The sequence below is a fragment of the Pteropus vampyrus genome, unplaced genomic scaffold (assembly GCF_000151845.1).
Source record: "Pteropus vampyrus isolate Shadow unplaced genomic scaffold, Pvam_2.0 Scaffold82, whole genome shotgun sequence".
Classification (NCBI taxonomy): Eukaryota; Metazoa; Chordata; class Mammalia; order Chiroptera; family Pteropodidae; genus Pteropus; species Pteropus vampyrus.
The window spans coordinates 8,394,852-8,416,502 of record NW_011888863.1 but is presented as its reverse complement, the minus strand read 5'-3'; the positions used below and the strand labels follow the sequence as shown (position 1 = coordinate 8,416,502).

Below are 21,651 nucleotides of genomic sequence, written 5' to 3'. Positions count from 1 at the left end.
CAGACATTTAAGGAAGCAATTATACCAATTCTAGACAAACTCTTTCTGAAAATTACACAGGATGGAATACTTCACAACTCATTCTATGACATCAACATTAGGCTGATATCGAAAACCAGACCAAGATGTTACTTTAAAAAAATGAAACCTAGAAAATAATCCCTCATAAAGATTAACGCAAAAACTCCGAACGAATTTTAGCAAATCAAATCCAAGAATTTATAATAAGATAGCACGTTGTGACCAAGTGGAGTTTATCTCAGGAATACAAGAGTTGGTTTAACATTCAAAAAGTAACCAATGTGGAGAAGGATTTCTGGAAATATAAGAGTGAACCAGACAACTCTTGCAAAAATAACCCTTTCAGAATCTGGGGAAGTGACGAAAAACATCCAATAAACTGAGAAGCAGTACCTCAAAAAAAAAAAAACTATTAAACCTTAGTTGGAACTACTAGTGGGAGTCTGTGTAGAGTTTAAGCTTTGGTTTATTGCCTTTCTTCCACCCCCAGCTCCATGGCTGGTAGCTCCACCAGCCAAGAAGTCTAGGGAAGGGGCTGGGGGAGCCCTATCTCAGGGACTTTGTGAAAAACAATCATTATCTTGGTGGTAAACATTGCCGTTGCTTGAGGCCGAAATATATAGAGCATATGATAAATTCAGACCCTTATTCACATGATGAATTCGCGCCATATATAAAAATTAACTCATAATAGATCAGACCTAAATGTAAGATCTAAAATGACAAGACAGAAGAAAACATGAGAAAATCTTTATGACCTTGGCTTAGGTAAAAATTTGTTAGGTTTGACACCATATGCATGATTCATAAACAAATAGTAATAATAGATAGAATTTCATAAAAATTAAAACCTTTTTAACTTCAAAAAGATACCGCTAAGAAAATGAACAAGGCATTTCACCAAAGATACACTAATGGCTAATAAGCTCATGAAATGATGCCAACATTGTCAGTCATTAGGGAAATGCACAATTAAAATTACAATGACCAGAATGGCATAAATTTTAAAAGACTGATTGTAGCAGTGTCGTCAAGGACATAGTGCAACTGGAACTCTCATACATTTCTAATAGGAATGTAAAATCATACAAATCACTTTGGAAAACAGTTTGCCAGTTTCTTGAAAAATTAAACATACACACACTATATGACCCAGCCATTGCACTCGTAGATATTTACCCAAAAGAAATGAAAGCATAAGTCCAAAGACTTCTACATAAACTTGTATTGCAGCTTTATTTGGAATAGCCAAAACTGGGGGAAATATACAATGTCCATTAACAGATGAACTGTGCTATGTCCATATGATGGAATACTACTCAGCAATAAAAAAGAATAAACTATTGATATGAACAACAAATAGATGAATTTCAAAATAATTACACTAAGTCAAAGAAGCTAGACCAAAAAAAGAACATGCTGCATGATGTGACTTACATAAAATTCCAGAAAATAGACTAATCAATAGTGACAGAAAGCAGATCAGCAGTTGCCTTGGGATGGAGGTAAGGGATGTGAAGTGGCCAGAGGAAAGGATTACAAAGGTGCCTAAAGAAACTACTCGAGATGATTAATACCGTGTTCATTATATTTGACATACGTCAAAACTTATCAAAGTGCATATTTAAGTTCAGTGTATGCTGATTATAATGAGGACTAAAAGGAAACAAAAAGAACTTTTATGTGGCATTACAATTTTCCAACAAGAGGAAGTGGAGGCTTAGATTGAGATAGAATCATAGAGATAGAAACATGAGTAAATAATTTTAAAGTTTATTAGAATACAGAATTGACAATACTTGTTGGTGAAACAGATATTGGGAGTTGAAGAAAAGGAAGGAATCAAAGACGACTTTTATTTTGTTGAATGATAAGTGAATAGTGGTGCCATTTACTAAAATAAGGAAGACTGGAATAGGATTACAGAGTCAAGGTTTTTCACAATTATGAAGAGTGATTCAAACTGGTTTTACAAGTTTAATGGATTTAAAACAATGAACCAGAATTTATATACAGATGTCAAGAAAATAAAAGTAGGGCACGGATCAACTGTCACAAATGGAAAAGAAGTTAATGTGTTTATGATATAGAAAAAGAAAACTAGTAATTCATGGAGATTATAAGAGATACAAAACACCCTAACCTAAAATATTTTTTAAATAAAAAGTAGATGTGCACATTAGAAAAACTATTTTAAATAAATGCTATATTTTACTTCTAGCGGGTTTTTTTCCCTAGAAGCATTACTTAGGTCTGTTTCCATTTCTAACTAAAAATATGTGTCCATTAAAATCAAATAATTCAAACAAAGAATGCCACAGGTTATTTCCTTCCACATCTTTGCTCACCTGTTTAATCTTTTGAATAATGTTCCAAATTGTGCTGTTTTATATGATGAACTGAGAGCATCTTGATTTTCATTTAATTCAGAAACCAAAGAATTAGAACAATTAACGTTACTGAGCTGGAATGAAAAAAAAAAGAAAGAACCTGCCAAAATGGTAAATGTGCATATATACAATTAAAATTATTTACCATAAAATGCCATTTAGGTGGACATATGTTTAAAAATGTATATTTTAGTCTAAAATAAAGTAATTCTGTACTTACCGAAAACAAAATACTATTCCAACAATGAAAGCAATATCAGTATTTGAACAATTGTTAAACTAATAGAGTTGGTACTATGGTGAGCTAACCAATTTCTTAGAGGTTTAAAAAAAGATTAAATTAAAAATACCCAGGACACCAGGATCTTGAGTTAAAAAAAGAAAAAAAAAATTTTTAATTTTTACATTCTGAAATACATCTGCTATAGAAAATACCAAGAAATGACCTTTTACTAAATTTAATAGAGTTAAAAAATAAAATTATTAAAGGTTACTATACCAAAGTACAATGGTAGCGAGGAAAATGTTTATATAAACATTATGTCTTGTCAACAGAAAATAGTTCCTCCCAAGGAAATAGCTGTACTTATCTTGGTTCTTCCATTTACTGAGTAATTTTACAGACTGCTACTTTAATCTTTCTGATTATCAGTGTCATTGAGTACAAAAGGAGAGATTATGTAAAGACTGTTGTGAAAACAAATGAGATAACCCATCTATTTATGTGGAAAGTATCCTCTAAATGTAAGATATATTGGCCCAAAACTAATCTACACAGCAATAATAATTTATATATCTAGCACATTTTATTAATAAGCCATGAAACAAAGAAATGAGATGTCCAAAGACAATCAATGACAGAAATAGAAAAAAAAAAAGAGGAACAGAAAAAGATACTGAAAATCTTTTTTAAAAAATCTAAAGTTAGGAAGAACTGAAAATAAAGTCTCATAATACATCTTGGCCTCACAGAGACCCTGACAGAGTGCAGACAAAGTCATCTCTTAAAATGAGAAACACACAAAAGAGAATACTTTATATTGGCTCAATACTACTTCTCTAGGGACAAATGAGATCCAGACCGTTTTTTCTTCTAGCTTGTCTTTCAACTCATTTTCTTTTGTATTTTATAATTTCATCTTAGTTCTCACTTTTCTTAAAATCTCTCCAAATTACTTCCCTAATACTTCCCTAATACTTCACAGTGTGACATTATGCCTTAGGGACAATAGCCTCTCTTTTCTTTCTTCTGCCATATTAAACACACCATTATACCCTTCTGGAAATAATCACTAACCTACAGTATACAAGTAGAAGATTATTTAAGTACAGATTACAAAGATTTTCATCATTTATCCTATAAACTATTTAACAGAGCCAGAATGAATTATAAGCTGATCTAGGATGCAAGTTTTAATCTCATAAAGTATAAACTAAATGAGTAATTAAATGTTTTTCATTTCATCATTCAAAAATCAGTAGGTCTTTAATAAGGCTAGTACATATCACTGAAATATAATACTTCATTTTCTCTGAAAAATAGAAAACATATTTAATACTTTAATAAAATTTAATTATATTATATATAACTATAATTTACCATATTATATATAACTATAATTCACTTAATTATAAGTTTATGAATTTATAAATTATAAATTTATGAATTATACATAAATATGGCAAAAAACACTACATGCTAAAAATGGAAGAAATTCAAAACTGCATATTTCTGTTAACAAGACATAATGTTTATATAACCATTTTCTTCACTACCATTATACTTTGGTATAGTAACCTTTAATAATTTTATTTTTTAACTATTAAATTTAATAAAAGATCATTTATTGGTATTTTCTATTTCAGACATATTTCAGAATTTAAAAATTTAGATGTTTTAGAGAACACAATGATCAAAAAACATTTTAGCACTACACATCTCCAGCTATTAAATTATTTGTATAGTTTTAATTGAAGTGCATATAACCAGTCCTCATTTGTCAAGTCATAAAAAGAACCAAGAACCAAGCCATCCTAACTCATACTTTAACAGACTACTATGGCATCACTGAAATTATATATTGCTATTCACAGGACCCTTTACATGTCATGCCTACTAGGCCGCCATGACATCACCAACTAGTCATTTACAGTGATTACCATCATCGACTAATATATAATACACTGAACTAATCTAAATTTCACTATTGATAATTTTTTTAAAAGAATGATGATTTCAGTGATTCTTCAAGAATATTCCAGTTTGGGGATTCATAATTTTCTACTGTGCAGAGAATTAAGATTTTGACTTAAGACGAATTATTATATTTTACCTCCTAATTTGGCTACAGCTATAGCAATTCAAGACTTAAATGTTTTAACTCATAAGAAATATTAAAATATGATATAAAATACTAAGAATTAATGATTCAAAGATACCTGCTCCTTCAGTTTTTCACATGCAACTTTCTGAGGACTGGGTGCTATTCTGGGAATGAAATTTTGTTTTGTAATATGTCTGTTGGAAGATAATTCTGCTGAAAAAGATGGTGAAGTGAAACTGCAGTTTTCTATTCTGTTGAACTGAGGTTCAAACATTCTATATGAGTCCATGACTTGTGATGACTATAGGAAAGAAGAAATAATCACGTGAATTGCCAAAATATATAAACTAGAGAAGACAAAAGTCAAAATAGAAGTGAAAATGTCACGGGATGCAGAAACAGTCCCAAGGAAAGGCAAGTCATCAGTAATTGACAGGACTTAAGACAAAAAAGTTATCAACTAAGTGTGTACTTAAGAGCTCCTTTCTATCTGTCCTTCTCACTCCTGGTCCCCTCCACCCTAAAGTTCCATTCTTGCATGTCATTTCCTAATGACGAAATCTGAGTTCATTTACCCACAATTCAGGTGAAAAGATTTCCAAGAGATTTTAGTATCACTGCTAGTATCTTTCTGATGTAGTTTAACTTTGGCAATTCAAAGGACAGAAAGAATAATATGGTATTGAACCTTAAAATTTCAAGCTTTAATCACAATCTATGCATTTTCTAATTGATTAAAATATTATTTGCTTAAAAAATAATCATTTACAATACTCTGAAAGAAAAATCATCTTGTGATCAATGTGAATACTGAAAATCACAATTTGATATAAAATAATCTGATCACTATGCCTAGAGAGACAAATCGTTCAATGACCACATGAACCCAAAGTAGGAATCCCCAAATAAATTATCCTTTGCAGCTCTTCAGTAACAAGCAGAATCAAATGCTGTGCACATATAGACCTAGGTTACATTACCAGAACTCCAAATGGTTTCTCATAAGCAATCAGCTAAAATATTTTTAAGGTACAGTTTCCTTATATTAAAAGTTTATATTAAAAACTAAAATTATTAAAATAATAATTTTAAAGACTGTTAAAAAATTTTAAAGAGTTTAATTTTTCCTGACATTGAAAAGAATTACATTATTTAGTAGCATGCCACAATTGCTAAAATAACTTACAAAAAATTTTTTTTAAATCTCACCTGCACCGGGCCAAGTTCTTCCTTGTTGCCTAGTCTTTCATACTGTATACTAATGAAAATAAAATTTTAAGATTAAAAACAGAGATGGCAATAAAATTGACACACATGTATTTAAAATTCACACTATTCTATCCAAATACACAAAAACACATGGAACTCTAAATCGTTCCAGGGTCATACTATTACTGACTTTTATAAAAATTATATTATTACTAGAGAGATATTTTTATGACAAGGAAAATCAAACTATGCATACTACACACTTAGTATGGATGTTAGGTCATTTGATAAAGGTCTTAATAGTTTAATAATAGTATTAACAGCAAAACAAAAACTGGAGGTAGAAGGATAAGCTCTGTTTACATTTTCCGATAAATAAAACAGTCTCAATGATGATCTATTTAAATATCTAACACTCTACAACATAGCTAAAACCTACTTGTTTTCTATATCATCAATGCAGAGGTTAGACGGTACACAGGGAGGCGACATTGGAAGTTCTAAATTATGCTTTCTTAGAGGCATTTTTATGTCTCTCTTCATATTTACATGAATTGGTTTTCTCACAGTTTCTATAATAAAAAAATTATAAAAATAATAAAATATTTTAAAAGCATTGTTTGATATACCATGTTCATTAAACATATATTTTTAAATTTTACTAAAACTGCTCATATTCTATATATGCTAAAAGTCATTAGAGTACTAATAGCTATCACAGATGATTCAAAGCATTGTTTTCTTCATCATCTTACATACTCTTCATAAAAGAGGCTCCATTAATTCAGTTCTCTTTTCTTCCTCCAAGAATTCTCTAACCCCTAGACTACATCAGATGCTGTTATACATGGCCATAGAACTACACATTCTCTATTACAACACTTACAATAGTTTATTGAACTTATTGAACTTGATTAATTTTATCTTCCTAATTTTTTAATCTTATAGAAGCATAAACCTGTCTCTCCTTATAGAAGATATCAATATTTTGTTTGTTCAGTACTTTTAACTACTCTCCTTTTCTGAGAAATGCTACACACACACACACACACACACACACACACACACACACACAATACAGTTCTAGAGACTTTCTATCTTCTTATAAACCCTCTCTCTCCAGAAAAATAATTAGTTTAGGGGTAGACATCTGACCCAAGATGAATCACTACTAGTATTGCATCCCTCTGGTAATAAGTAATTGCTCCAGTGCTGGTACCTGGCACCAATAAGGCAAGGCAACATCCTTCCAATAAAATTCAAAAATTGAGAACCAGAGAAACAATTCTCATTATTTCCCTGGTGTCAAAACTAGAAGAGATGAACAATATTAATTCTTTAAGGTCATACTTTAAGTTAAGCCTCAGTGATGATGACAGTTTGAGAGAATAAAGCTAGTATCTGAAGTGAGAAAGAATGTTCATAGTATTCAAGTCCCTAATTCAAGCAGTCTCTGAGGCCCAGCTGCACGGTTGCTCTTCTTTTAAGTTAAGTGTCTTAGTCCATTCGGGCTGCTATAATAGAATACCATAGACTGGGTGGGTTATAAACAATGGAAATTTATCAGTCTGGAGACTGTGCAGTCTGAGATATAGGCACTGGCAGATTCAGTGTTTGATGAGGGCCTGCTTTCTTGTTCAGTCAGCCACCTTCTCTTTGTGTCCTCACACGGTGGAAGGTATGAGAGAGCTCTCTGGGATCTCTATTAAAAGGCCACTAATTCCATTTGTAATGGTTCAACCCTCATAACTTAATCACCTCCTAAAGAACCCACTTCCTAACACCAAAACTTTAGGGGTTAGGATTCCAACATATTAATTTTGAAAAGACACAAACATTCAGTCCATAACATTAAGTAAACATATATTTTTAAAAATCTGTCATTTGCAGCCATGAATCCTAAGAGTTCTGTTTTTGTAGGGGAAGAAAATATCTTTTTCCTCTACTCTTCTAAAGTCTCAGCTGGCGTCCCTATAACAAAAGACAGATTAACAAGAGAAATTTATTCAATATAAAGTTTTAGGTGAAAAACTTCTTAAGGAAGTCAAGACCCAAAGGAGTCAAATTCAAAAAAATTCTCTAAATAGCCTAAAAAGAAATGTATTTCTTGCCCTTTAGCTAAACTTTAGTAAATATATGCTTTGATAGAATAATAACTGAAATAACCATACCTTATAAAATTAATTTTACATTGCAAACATAAAAATAAAAATAAATGGATTTAGCAACAAAAGATTTTAAGCAAAAATTAACAAAGCTTCTAATTTAAGAGGACAACCAAGTTCTAAAATTAGTTTACTTTTCATATCCTGTGAGTTCTAAAATTACAAACTTCTTAGTAAACTAAATGCTATGATCACATCAGTCAAAACAAAATACTATTGGAAAGACTTACCAGGTGTTTTCTTCTGGCAAGAGATCTGATTTACTACGTATAGATTAAGGAGGTCTAAACTGACAGTGGAATTTTTGACAGGGGATAAAACTTCCAGTAATTTCATTTTTGATTTTAACCTTTTCTTTTCAAAATATTCCTAAAATAATTAAAAATTAAAAAGTTACTGTAGTAACCATAAGGTTTCAGGCAGACTCATAAATAATAAAAGGCAATAATACTATTTAATAATTTACTTGATTTTTTTTTGTGATACCACTATTATATGTTTACACATAAATTAAAATCAATCATGATAGCTTGTAGTTTGCCTGAAGACTCTAAATTTCACAACTGGTTATCTTTCTTCTATTGAATATAATGCTTTTAAAAGAGAACTTATAACGCCATTCCCAGGTATCAAAATATTAAAAATTATCTGAATGTAGAAAGTTATTTACAATCTGCTAAACAAATATAGGAGGCTAACAACTTGTTTTTTTTTTTTTTTTTTTTTTACAAAGTATGCTATCCTATAGATATAAAAAGCCTTAAAGATATGTATAACTGAGTGCCATTAAAAGTCAACTGAAATGAGAACAGGAAAAAAAAAAGTTATATGAGAACTAATCTCTAGCCAAAGTCAATTTAATTCCCTTTGTTATTCCTCCATGACTTATACATTTTTTTAAACCAGATTTGTACATAATTATCATTTTTCACCTGGTACTTATATTTTTCCTGGTTGTTTGAACTATAATTATTCTTATCTTCATTCTTTTTCTTTCAGATTACATCCTTAATTTACCAAGTTCAAAGGCATTTTTTTGTTTAAAATTCATTTACAGAGCATTATTAGACACTGAAAAACAAATTGTGAAAACATCTCTTCCATTAAATAACTCATAAGACAATGCCATAAACATGATTATGAATGTGACATAACAAAAGTGAGAAAGTCTGAGACAGCAAAATATTTAACACAAGAGGAAGTGTCACTTTTCCAAAAAGTTAAGTCTCTTTCACATGAACATTTCAGAATATTGTCGATAACAGACTTCTGAGATTGTAAAAATCTTGTAAGAATTGTTAGAGATGTGACAGCTATCAAGCAAAAAAGTAAATGTCATGCTGTTATACAAAAGTAAGCACAGATAAAAGGTATGTCTATTTTTTAAATTTCACTTGAGTGATTTGCAACTACAAATTGGACTTAAATGTCTTTAAAAAGATTACACTGTAGTTCAGCAATTAAATGACAGGACCTTCAAAATATAAATATATTCCCCTTTGAAAAAAATGACCATGGATCTTATAATTGATGGTGTCTTAGAATCAGCATGTTAATTCTAAGTGTGATAGGAGATGGTACAGAATCCTCAGGAAGGATATGAAAACTATGGGTAGGCTGGGGAGGGCTAGAAGAAAGGGAAGGTTTCTCAGGAAATTATTTCCAAAATAGATGAATGTGTCAGAGTTAACCAGAGGGTGGGAATATAAGATTCTAGCAATAAGAAAGAACACTACAAAGAACAGTCTACTCCAAGGGACATTGCTGAAGAGGCTGAACCCTCATACTCACTAGACATCCTGATAGCTTCTATTCTTATATTCCTAGAAAGAACAACAGTACGTGACTAACTTATTTACCTGACAAGGTTAAGTTTAATTTTTCTATCAAGTCTCATTTGGTAGAGATAAGTAGAAAATAATTAAAAGATTATTAAAAGATAATTAGAAAACCTACAGAAAATAATCATATTTTAATGTGAAAATATCCATTTAACAGGAGAAGCTATGGAGACAAATAAAATCTGGAGAATGTGTCAAAAGAAACAAGAAAAGCTTGTTTCAAGATGAAGGGAATGAGCAGTTCTCCAAACAGAGATTGTCCACTTAATAAAATGTTAAATGAAGTTCATCTGTATCACACACACAAAAAGATGATGGAACGGCAAACTGCAGGAGATGATGACGTATTAAATAAGTTGGACTGAAAACTATCCTTGAAATTAAACATGAAGTTCAATTTTGACATTAGCAAGAGCTGCATAGTGGAGTGGACTGAGAAGCGAATAGGAAATAAAAGTGGAGGGGCATAACAGGAAAGGGAAAGGATCCAAGAGAGGGCTTTACTAATGTAATAGGAGAGAGCTGAAATATCAATGGAAAGCTTCCAGTTGACAGGGAGTGATAAGAAAGGAGAAAGAGAAGTAACTGAAGTAGTGAGGTCTCTGAGAAAGCTGAAGTAAATGGAATCCAGTTGCAGACAGAGACCTTCCTTTGACAAAAGGAAACTACTTCCATAATTAAAGGAGGGAAAGAGAAGATGGATGAAGGTGTAAGAGAAATTTGAGATACTTCTCATCTAATAGCTTTTGTTTCCTCTGAAATATGAGACAAGGTCATCTAATGAGTATGAAGGAATAAAGACTAGGGTTGGAGAAGAGAGGTTTGGGGAGGCAAAGGAAGATATGAAATTTTTAAAGAATAGGAAAATGGCATGACTAGAGATAGGGGAAGGACCATTTGTCTTTACCCTTATTAATTTTCAAAAGAATGGTCCAAATAGAGTGAAAATACTTTTTTTAAAATAGTCAGGGGACAGACAACATTCAAAGTATATTTAACATTGCTGTGTTTTGCTGGACACAATTCTCGACACCAGCAACACAGAATAAACAAAAGTAAAAGTAAGAAGATCCCCCTTCTCGTGGATATATTTTAAGGGAGGTGGGAGGAGAACAGAATAAAAAAATTTATTCAAAAATACCAGATTATGAAAAGAGTGATGAATAAAGGAAGGCACAGGAGAGAGAGAAACGGAAGAGTGGGAAGCTATTTAGATGTAGTAATCAGAGAAAGCCAATCTAAGAGGAGATACTTTGGCTGAGATCGAATGATTGACAAGGCAGACATGCAAATATCTAGAAGGAGAATTTTCCAGACAAAAGAAGAGTGGCAGAAAGAGGTCAGTGTAGCCAAAATACAATAAACAATAGTGCAAATGGTAAGAAACAATGTCAGAGAAGCAAGCAGGGTGCAGATTCCTCAGGCTCGTGTAGACTCTGGTTAAATCACATTTTACTTTAAAAGCAATGAAAAGCAACTGAGGCTTTTAAGATGGGGAATGATAAATTGTGATTTGTACTTTTAAAATATCATACTAACCATTGAGCGAAGAACAGACTACAAAGGGGTAGGAGACAAAGCAAAAAAAATTTGACAACTTCAATTACATTAAGAACTTTCTTTCAAAGCATTAAGAAAGTAAAAATAAAAACCAAAGAGTATATATATGACTAAGTCTTAAATATACAAAATCACAATAAGAAAAAGATAAACCACCCAAATAAAAACTGAAATCTTCGAAAAGTACCTCACAAAACAAGAACCCTGAATTTAAAAAATTGTCTCATTTCTAATCAAGGAAATACAAATTAAATTTACGAAGCACCATCTCACAGTGTTACCAACTATCCTGCCTTCATAATAATCTCTTCCTTGGTTTCCTCCAAATTTTACTGTCTTTGAACATATTATTTTCTCTTTTGAAACTTTTTGTAAATGGAGTTTTACTTCTTGTATTCTGTGAGTTTCTTCATTTGTTCAATGTTATGTTTTTACAATTCATCTACTTTAATTACATGTAGTTGATACATTTTCACTGCTCTACCATTACTTAGGTATTCCACAACTTGTTTAATCATTCTACTGTTAATAAACATTTGGATGGTCCCTTTCCCTAACCCCTCCCCTGATCTTTTTCTTCCTCTCTTTTCTCCAGATTCTTTTTTGTTTGCTACTTAAAACAATAATCCAAACAAGTTGATACATGGCACAAAGTGCATATGTGGAAGATTTTCTCTCAGATATATACTGCTTGGTTGTAAGATATGTACATGCTCAACTTTCCTACTGATGTAGTATATACAATCAATGTAGTAAAAAAAAATTTTAAAGTAGGACATAGGTTATAAGGCCATTATATTACTCTAAGGAATAAATGACAACAATGTGAATCAGAGTGCTAATAGTATAGGTAATGAGAAGTGATCAGACTTGGGATATATTTTGGAATTAGAATGACAAGAATCAACAATGATCCTTAAGTCTCTGCCTGAGCAAAACAGGTGGCTAATCAAGCTATCAACAAAGATGGGGAAAACAGCCTTCCAGTTTCACTTAGGTGAATTTATGAACCTGGGGAAAATGCTACAGAAGATCACTTTTTTCATAAAGCTAACACAAGTAAAAATTTTTCTTTACCTTTTGCTTTCTCTTTTCCTGTTTGATCAGAACCCTGGTCCTGAAAAGGGAAGGATAAAAATTATTAAAAAACGGTCTCTAAAATGATTGCCATTTTAGCTGAATTGAAAATTTGAAATTAAAACTAAGTGTAGTGATAATTATTTTCTGAAACTATGAAAATGTTCTTTAAGTATTTATAGTACACAACTTTAAAATTTTTCTTAGAAAATCCAAGAATAAAAGACTCTAGACCTATAATGGATAAGAATAAAATAAATCTAAATTATAAAATCAAGATAAATCAATGATTGGAAAGGATATATGACTGGAATATTCATATCTGATTGCAATATTCTTGGTCAACACTGCTATTTTCTTTGCCTTTCTTTGTATTTCAATACTAAAATCAATGGAGAACAGAGAAACTTATATAAGGAATCTAAGGAAATGTTTATTTATTATTAGAGTAACTTCAGTTACATTAATATATCAGCTATTTGTACTTGAAATCTCATACCTTCCTTAAAAAATTGCCAGTCATTAAAGATGTGCTTCAGTCTTATGATCTTTGTGCCAAATACTGCACTGAATCAAAATGACACTGCAATATTTAATGATTATAAAATATTTGCTCTACTAATAATAGTGGAATGCTATAAAACATTTGTGACAATATAAGTAGATCTGCACAAAATATCTTTTGGACATACATCAAATCATGGTCTCAAATTCAAGATTTGTCTAAGAATTATAAGTAAAATGACGAAATGTACCTTAGCTACGAGATTATGTAATAACATAAAAATGATAATTGCTAATGAATACCATGTATCTTGTACCATTCTAGCTATGTCACATACTTTATATATGTAAGCTCGTTTAATCTTCACAGTAACTCTTTAAAGTTTTATTTTTATCCTCATTTTACTGATGAAGAAACTAAGACACAGAGAGGTTAAGTAACATGTCCATAGTCACACTGCTAATAAGTGGTAGATGCAGGATTCAAATCCAAGAATTCATGTTTTGCAGTTTTTAACCAATGCAGCATACTGGCTTCTAACTATGTGAACTGTGAATTTACAAAAACTATATTTTCATAAACTATATAAATGACATTTATTGAATGTCTCCAGGCTCTGCAACTTACCAAACCTGTTCTTTAACATATTTCCAGTAGCTACGTCTTAACTGACCATTTTGAGCTCGCTGAGCACAGAATCTGGTATATTCTGCTCAATAAAGCATCATAAGTATACTACTGGCATTCAGACTTTAGAAAAGAAAAAGGAAATAAATTACATTTCGTTTACTCATCAAATGCTAAATCTGGAGTAGACCTCAGAATTTAGTTTATTCTCCATTTTAAAACTTACAATATTTAGGCATAGAAAGTAAAGTGACTTTTCAAAATTCAGATACATAAGAAGTATGAGAGACAGCAATATTAAACAATTCAGATTAAGAGGAGAAAATATCAATTACATAAGCAGTTCCCTCATTATAAAGCTCAGCAGAAATAGAAACATGTCAAAGTATAAATAGAGTCTTCAGATATGTATAACTCAAGTGACTTTATTCCAGGCTGATTTTCCATTATCCTGGACACTTTTATGGCTCTCACCAAATTCTATATATTAAATAATCCCTATTCCTGTCTGAAAGAAATGAATTAGGAATTCAAGGTCAATTGCCGGATCGGCCTACTAGTCACTAGACTAGTCCCACAGGAATGTAACACAGAAATAATCCTTGTTGGGCACCAGAACACCATCCAGAGGCTGTACACTGGGTCCAGAAAAGAGGGATCAGGAAAAAAAAAAAAAGCTCATCTCCCAGTTTCTCTGGAAGGGTCTTAACTACTTACCCTAGCTGCTGCTGAGGGTTGGGCTTCTAATCAGCCAGCATCTAGATGTTGACTGTAATCCTCCCCATTAGGAAGCTGATGGGTCTTGTTACACCCTCAACTACTAGTAGACACTAAGAACAAAAAAGGAGGCTTGGACTATCACAAAAATTTGAGAGACAACTAGGAGAAAGACCAGGCTGATCAATGAGGTTCATCTTCTATGTGAGACCATTCTTTCAAAATTGGGAAGGGTGGATGTTTTATCTAACATGCAAAAGCCAAAACAGAGGGTCAAGGAAAATGAAGAAACAAAGGAATGTGTTCCAAAAGAAAGAACAAACTAAATCTCCAGTAACAGATCTTAATGAAATGGAAAAAAGTTATTTGAATGATAGAAAGTTCAAAATGGCCATAAAGATGCTGAAGTCAGCAGAGAAATGCATAATTTAAACGAAGATACAGAAAATATTAAAAAGTACCAAACAGAAATCACAGAACTGAACAATAACTGAACTGAAAAATTCAACAAAGAAGTTCAGTAAGAGAATGGATAAGTGGAAGAAAGATGAGTGAACTCAAAGATGGTGGTAGAATCCACCCAAACAAAAGAGCAAAAAGAAAAAAAATGAAAAATAATAAAGAGAGCATAAAGGACGTATGGAAAACGTAAAACATATTATATACATATTATAGGGGTCCCAAAAGGAGAGGAGAAAAAGGGAAAGAAAGCTTACTCAAATAATGGCTGAAAACTTCTCGAACCTGAGAAAAGTAACAGACATTCACGTCCAAGAAACCCATAAAGGACCAAATAAACAGAATCCAAAGAGACAAACACCAAGACACATCATAATTCAACTGTCAAAGTTAAAGACAAAGAGAGAATCTTAAAAGCTGCAAGAGAAAAGCAACTTATTACATACAGGAGAACCACCATAAGACTACACTCTGCAGAACATAAGGGAGTGGCACAGCATTCAAAGTGCTGAAAGAAAAAAAACCTGCCAACTAAGAATACTCTGCCTGACAAACTGTCCTTCAGAACCGAAAAAGGGATAAAGAGTTTCCAGTCAAACAAAAGCTGAAGGAGTTTATGACCACTAGAGTAGCCATACCAGAAATGTTGGAGGGAGTTCTTCAAAAATCACATAAAAGGATGCTAATTAGTAACAGGAAAATATTTGAAAGTATAAAACTCACTGGTAAAGATAAATAGTTAAATTCAGAATAATATAATGGTGGTGAGTAAACCAATTATAATTCTATTATAAAGGTTAAAAACCTAGATAATTAAAAATAACTACGATAATTTGATAATGGATACACAATGAAAATGATGCAGACTGTGATATCAAAATATAAAATGTGGGCATGAGACAGCTTTGATATATGTTTGAAATTAGTTATTATCAGCTTCAAAGACTTATGTTTATATAAGCCTCGGTAATCACAAAGTAAAAGCCTACAGTAGATACACAAAAGTTAAAGAGAAAGGAATCAAAGCATAACACTATAGAAAATCATCAAAGGTAGAAAGCAAGAGAAGGAACAGAGGAATTATGAAACAACCAAAAAACAATTAACAAAATGGCAATAGTAAGTCCATAACCTATCAATAATTGAATGTAAATGGTCTCAATTTTCCAATCAAAAGATATAGATCGGCTTATCAGACAAGAGAGACTTCAAAACAAGGGCTATAACAAGAAGGACCCATTTTGTTTCTGGGTATTTAACCTGAAGAAACTCAAAAATACTAGATCAATGGGACATATGCATCCCTGTGTTCATTGCAGCATTATTTATAACAGCCAAGATATGGAAGCAACCTAAGTGTCCATTCATACATGAATGAATGAAGATGTGATACATATATTCGATGGACTATTACTCAGCCATAAAAAAAGAGTGTAATCTTGGCCATTTGTGACATGGATGGGTCTAGAGTATTAAGCTAAGTAAAATAAGACAAAGACAAATATCATATGATTTCACTTATATGTGCAATTTAAAAAACAAACAAGACAGGAACAAACTCACAAACACAGAGAATATTATGGCATTGCCAGAGGGGTTGGGGGAGGGGTAAAAAAGGGGAGGGGATTAAGATGTGCGGTTGCCAGTTATAAAAAATCATGAGGATGTAAAGTACAGCATAAGGAATTCAATCAATAACATTATAATAACTATGTATAGTGTCAGAGGTCTGTAAAAGGGTATAACTTTCAGGTATAAGATGAATAAAGTCTGAGGATCTAATGTATAATAGCGTAACTAGAGTTGAAAACATTGTATTGTATAACTGAAATTTGCTGAGAGTATTTAAATGTTCTTACCAAAAAAAGTGGATGTGTGAATATGTTAATTAACTTGATGAGGGAAATCCTTTCACAATCTTTACATAATAGATATATCAAATCACACTGTACACTTTAACTATCTTACAATTTTGTCAATTATACCTCAGTAAAACTAGAAAAAAAAATAAGATAGCAAAGATGGGAGAACAAAGCCACGAAATAATAAAGGACACTGGATAGAATTTTATATCTGACAAAAGGAACAAATGTGCAGGTAATTAAAACAGCTTGCCATATATAAAATGTGAATCCCCCAAAATCATTTGCTGCTGACTCCTGTAGTATCAAGTACGTAGCTGTGTGTGTGCTACATGCTAATGAGTTAGCTCCGACTCCAGGAAACTCTGAGTGATGTCCACAATTTCCTGTCCTCAACAGCCCTATGTCACTTTTGTAAACTCAGGCCTATGGATTTTTTTTATGGAATTAACCTATCTCCTATTTGATTTTCCTCTTTCTCTGTTTCCATTTTTTCCAGCATTGTTGACTTTTCCAAAGAATCCTGCCTTCTCATGATATACCCAAAGTAGGACAGTTTTGGTTTTATCATTTTGTCTCCAGTGATATTTCAGGCTTCATTTGCTCTAGGCCTTACATGTCATCTTTCTGGAGGTCCAGGGTATCCATAGATCTTCCTCCAACACCATATTTCAATACATCATTTTTTTCCTATCAACATTCTTCGCTGTCCGACTTTTACATCTGTACATAGTAACTGAGGATATGAGATTGTAGATGATCTTAGTCTTGGTCTCTACTGACACATCTCCACTCTTGGTAATCTCCTAATTCTTCCATTGCTGCTCTTCTGAGTCTCAGACTTCCTGATCTCTTGGCTGTCACCTCCACTTGAATTGATGACTCAACCAAGGTAACTTGGTTCCTAGCTAACTGCTGTAAGTATATTTTAAAGAGCCTCCTTGATTTTATCCAAACGTTCTCTAATATATATTACTACAATGGAAATTGCAATAAAAATCTCTGATTATCAGTTAGGGACATGACTTCCATAGCCTGTCCCCAACTTTGATTTCAACACTGTTTTCCATTGTTCCACTTCATGCATTCCAATACTTTAACCAAACTAAAATGTACACTTTTCTTCTCCATAGATATTTTTGTATTCAAAATTTTCAATATCATCAAGACTCCCTTCAAATGTCAGTTTATTCATGAAATTTAAAATTTATGTGTACTTTATAAAAAATAACTAAGAGTTTCGCTTATTCTTGTCATGAAATTTAAATTACCAATTGGGGATGAGGAGGTGGGAACAAGGCTCATCTTTTTAATAGAAATCATTATGTCACTCTAGAAAATGGATTTTTAAAGAAATATACAACCATCTCTTTCAATAAGTTTGAATAATATTAGTTGCCATTACAGCTACATATGAAAAGGAAAATCAGAAGGTCATAACCTTTCCACAGAACACTCCACAAGTTATCAATTTGGGGATGTAGAAATATAAATATTTGTTACATTATTCTTTGTTAAGAAAAAAAAGAAAAAGTAAAATACAGAGGTATAAAGAGGTTAAGGGAGGGAAGGAAAAGAAAGAAGGGAAGAGGAGGGAGAGAGAGAGAGAAAAAAAAGAAATCAATCCATACTGACTACAGAAAAGTATCAGGGCATTCTGCCAATTGCTATTCTTTCTAGTAAGGAAAGATTTAAAGAGGAAAATGCTAAAGATATACTTTCTTCATGAAAAAAATAGACACAGAGGTAATAAGGCTGTCAAAGAAATATCAAAACAACACTAATGTACATTTTAAATGGAGTACTCAGGAGAAACTGAAGCTACATTACAGTATATAATGATAAACCAAAGAGCAGTCATCTCCCAGGTATCATATCCCTTGTTGTTAGTCTTCAATTGTTCTTTTTTGTTTCTTTTATTTTGCTTTTTAGTTTGCTGCTTAATTTTTTGAGTGGTAGGTATGGTGCCATGCAAAAGAAACTGTTTCCAGATTGTTACAATCATATAATATTTTAGGTTGTAAAAAATGTAAATAAAATTAATAGAGCAATAACTAACAAATGAAAAACAATATTGTATAGCCTATTAGATTGAAATTAACCTGAAAACGACACTGTTAGCTAGCAGACTTATTAAAATTCAGGACCGTAACTAGCCTAGAAAAAGTACTTACAATTGTCTTTCCACAAAACTAAAGCAAGTCTATCTGATGTGTTAAGAATAGTAACGATATATGTTAGAATGTTATGGCTTTTAAATAAGGTCTTCTAAAACAAGAAAAACATTTTTAAAGATGAATTTCAAAAGGTAATGTACTGAGAAAAAAACAGTCAAATCCATAAGGCAGAAATCTAATACTCAGAATACAGAGCCTAATTAAAATAAGTTCTGAGAGACTGAATTCTCACAGTATTTCCACACAAAAATTGTTTCACAGTTAGAGGATATAATAATAAACACGAGCATCCATCTCCTGAGTCCCACAGTGGAAGGTTTTAGAATGTGAATGAAACTTCAATATAGATGTATTTTCAGGCTTTTTACAATTAAATCTTAAACACTTTATTTTAATAATTATAACTCACTAAAAACTTTAAAAGCTGAAGTTTTTTCACTTCATTTATGGGATACTTTGGATAAAGATATCCAACTGGTTTTAAGCAAAATGTTATCAAAATTTAGAGAACCTTTTAAAAAAAATGTTCAATAACAATACAGGACACATAAATTGATTTAAAAAGTAATTTGTCAAAACCTCAAACGTTTGTGAAATCCAATTAATGAAAGACAGCAAAGAAAGCTTATAAGGACATGACCAATTATTCTTTTTGTATTCATTATTAGTATTGTCTCAAAAACATTGTAATTCAGTTACATTAACTGTGCATATGTAAAACTGTTTGAAATTTTGGCAACTGCGGCTTCTGTTTGGTGAAATATTAAGCTTCTCTGGATGCAATTATAAAATACGTGTAAACCATAACCAAATATGTATATCCAAATATATCTTGGCTACATAAGTTGCATAATTTAGCAAGAACTCTGTTTCACTAAAGATGCTATGACTAACCAACTTTGTATTCATATTATCATTGCAGAAATAATTTTATCAATATTCTGCTGTTATGTGTCAAATTGCCTTCTGCAGTTACAATCTCCTAAAAATAAGTACTAATTCTGAAAGTAAATCCTGATGCTTTTTCAGTAGATTGTGTCTTCAGATAGTCATATGGTCAATGATATAAGGATGAGAGATGCTAAATGTTGGCAAACATTATGTACAAGTTATAGGCTCATCATCAACTTCATTGAAAAATAAAATGTCGGTAGTTAATTTATCATTAATTTTCCTTTATTTGAGCTCCCCTGCTGTCAAAAAAAGATTACAAACACATTACCAATTTTAAAAAGAAAAGTTGTTGACAAAACTACTGCAACAACATTCCTTCTATTCTATGTATGCTCTCTGACAGGACTGCTTAGCCTCTATTCCTTGCAAATATTTCACTTATACCTAATCAAAAATTTCCCGTTTCCTATTGATCTCAACCCCTGGGCATGGTGGCTATACAAATCTCTAAAATTTTAGCATGCAATGGTACAACTAGCTGGTACAAGCGGCCAGCAAAAACAACAGCACTAAATACTTCTCCTACCCCACCCAGCCAGTTAGTTGTCCCTAACTGCTCATGTGCCAGCACACTTTATCAGCAGGTGCCCTTCATGTTGTCTTTAAAAGGAGCTATTAGTTACTTTCCATCTGTAAAGTGTCAGGCCTGAGTTATCACTGGATATCTTCCGAATTAACCACATGTTAAAATGAGAACTCTTCACTGTACGCATGGCTCATGCATTATTAATTCAAACCACCACAGAGGTGAAACAATAATGTTCATTGAATCTATCTGGACTCATTTATATAGCACTATTAATGGTACAGTTAGTTAAACACAAGACAAATGTAAAACTGGGAATGCCACTAGGACCACAGGCAGAAACCTTAACTATTCTAGACTAACTGGGATGATGTTCACTGTACATTTAAGTATTATCCTCATTTAACAGATAAAGATATGCATAGAGACAGAGGCTAATTTACTGTACAGAGAATTTATCGTAAAGCTAATTAAGCTTCAGGCCCTATACTTAAATATGCCCCTTCCAAGGCCTTATACTAATTTTGTAGTCACCATTTTTGTATTTTTTTTTTTTCCATAAATAGGGCTCCTCACAACCTGGAACTACCCCTGTATAGTGATGTTTAATAATTAATCCAAATTCACATATTCCATGATCCCCACAAAGTGAATTAGAATTGGTGTTGATTTGATTTGGAGACTATAGTCATACCAGAAAATGGAAAAATAACATTTTTCCCTCTACAGAATCCTAACTAGTGTCATTATCTTGGAATCTTTCCCTGCTATATTCTAACATACATACCACTAACACCACAAACAAAGAGTCATAAAATACCACTTTCATTGTGTTACTTCCAAACTTGAATGACTCTTCAATAATTAAAAGATAAAATTTCAGCATCTCAGTCTGGCTTTCAAATTCACCATAAAGCAGATACACATACATTTTAAAATATTTAAATATAATCTTATCACCAACTACTTATGTAATGTTTGTTTCTCTCCATTTGAACTTTCCTTTATCCTTGTTTGTGATCCGCCAAACCCTAAGCTAAAACTATCTTATGTTCTATTATTCACAATATCTATTCTTTAAACCACATATTTTGGCTCCTGATCTTAACATTTTCAAACTTAAAGACAAGACATATCCTTCCCCCCACCACCAATAAACTATAAATCTCTCGGAAAGAAACTAAATTTCAGTTACTTTGTACCCCACCTGGCACAGTGATTGGTACATAGCACTCAA

At 32.0% G+C, this 21,651-nt stretch overlaps 1 protein-coding gene across 1 annotated transcript in view; it reads right to left on the bottom strand.

Annotated features, from left to right (window-relative positions):
- CUNH12orf40 (chromosome unknown C12orf40 homolog) overlaps positions 1-15,219 on the bottom strand; it is a 53,016-nt gene extending 37,797 nt beyond the window's left edge. The window contains exons 1-8 of the mRNA XM_011363181.1: positions 15,153-15,219; positions 13,720-13,801; positions 12,588-12,627; positions 8,340-8,478; positions 6,384-6,516; positions 5,945-5,993; positions 4,851-5,036; positions 2,370-2,485 (exon numbers count right to left, since the gene is read on the bottom strand). Of these exons, the coding sequence (XP_011361483.1) occupies positions 2,370-2,485; positions 4,851-5,036; positions 5,945-5,993; positions 6,384-6,516; positions 8,340-8,478; positions 12,588-12,627; positions 13,720-13,801; positions 15,153-15,219 (812 nt within the window). The remainder of the gene's footprint in view (positions 1-2,369; positions 2,486-4,850; positions 5,037-5,944; positions 5,994-6,383; positions 6,517-8,339; positions 8,479-12,587; positions 12,628-13,719; positions 13,802-15,152) is intronic.
- Positions 15,220-21,651: the final 6,432 nt, after the last annotated feature.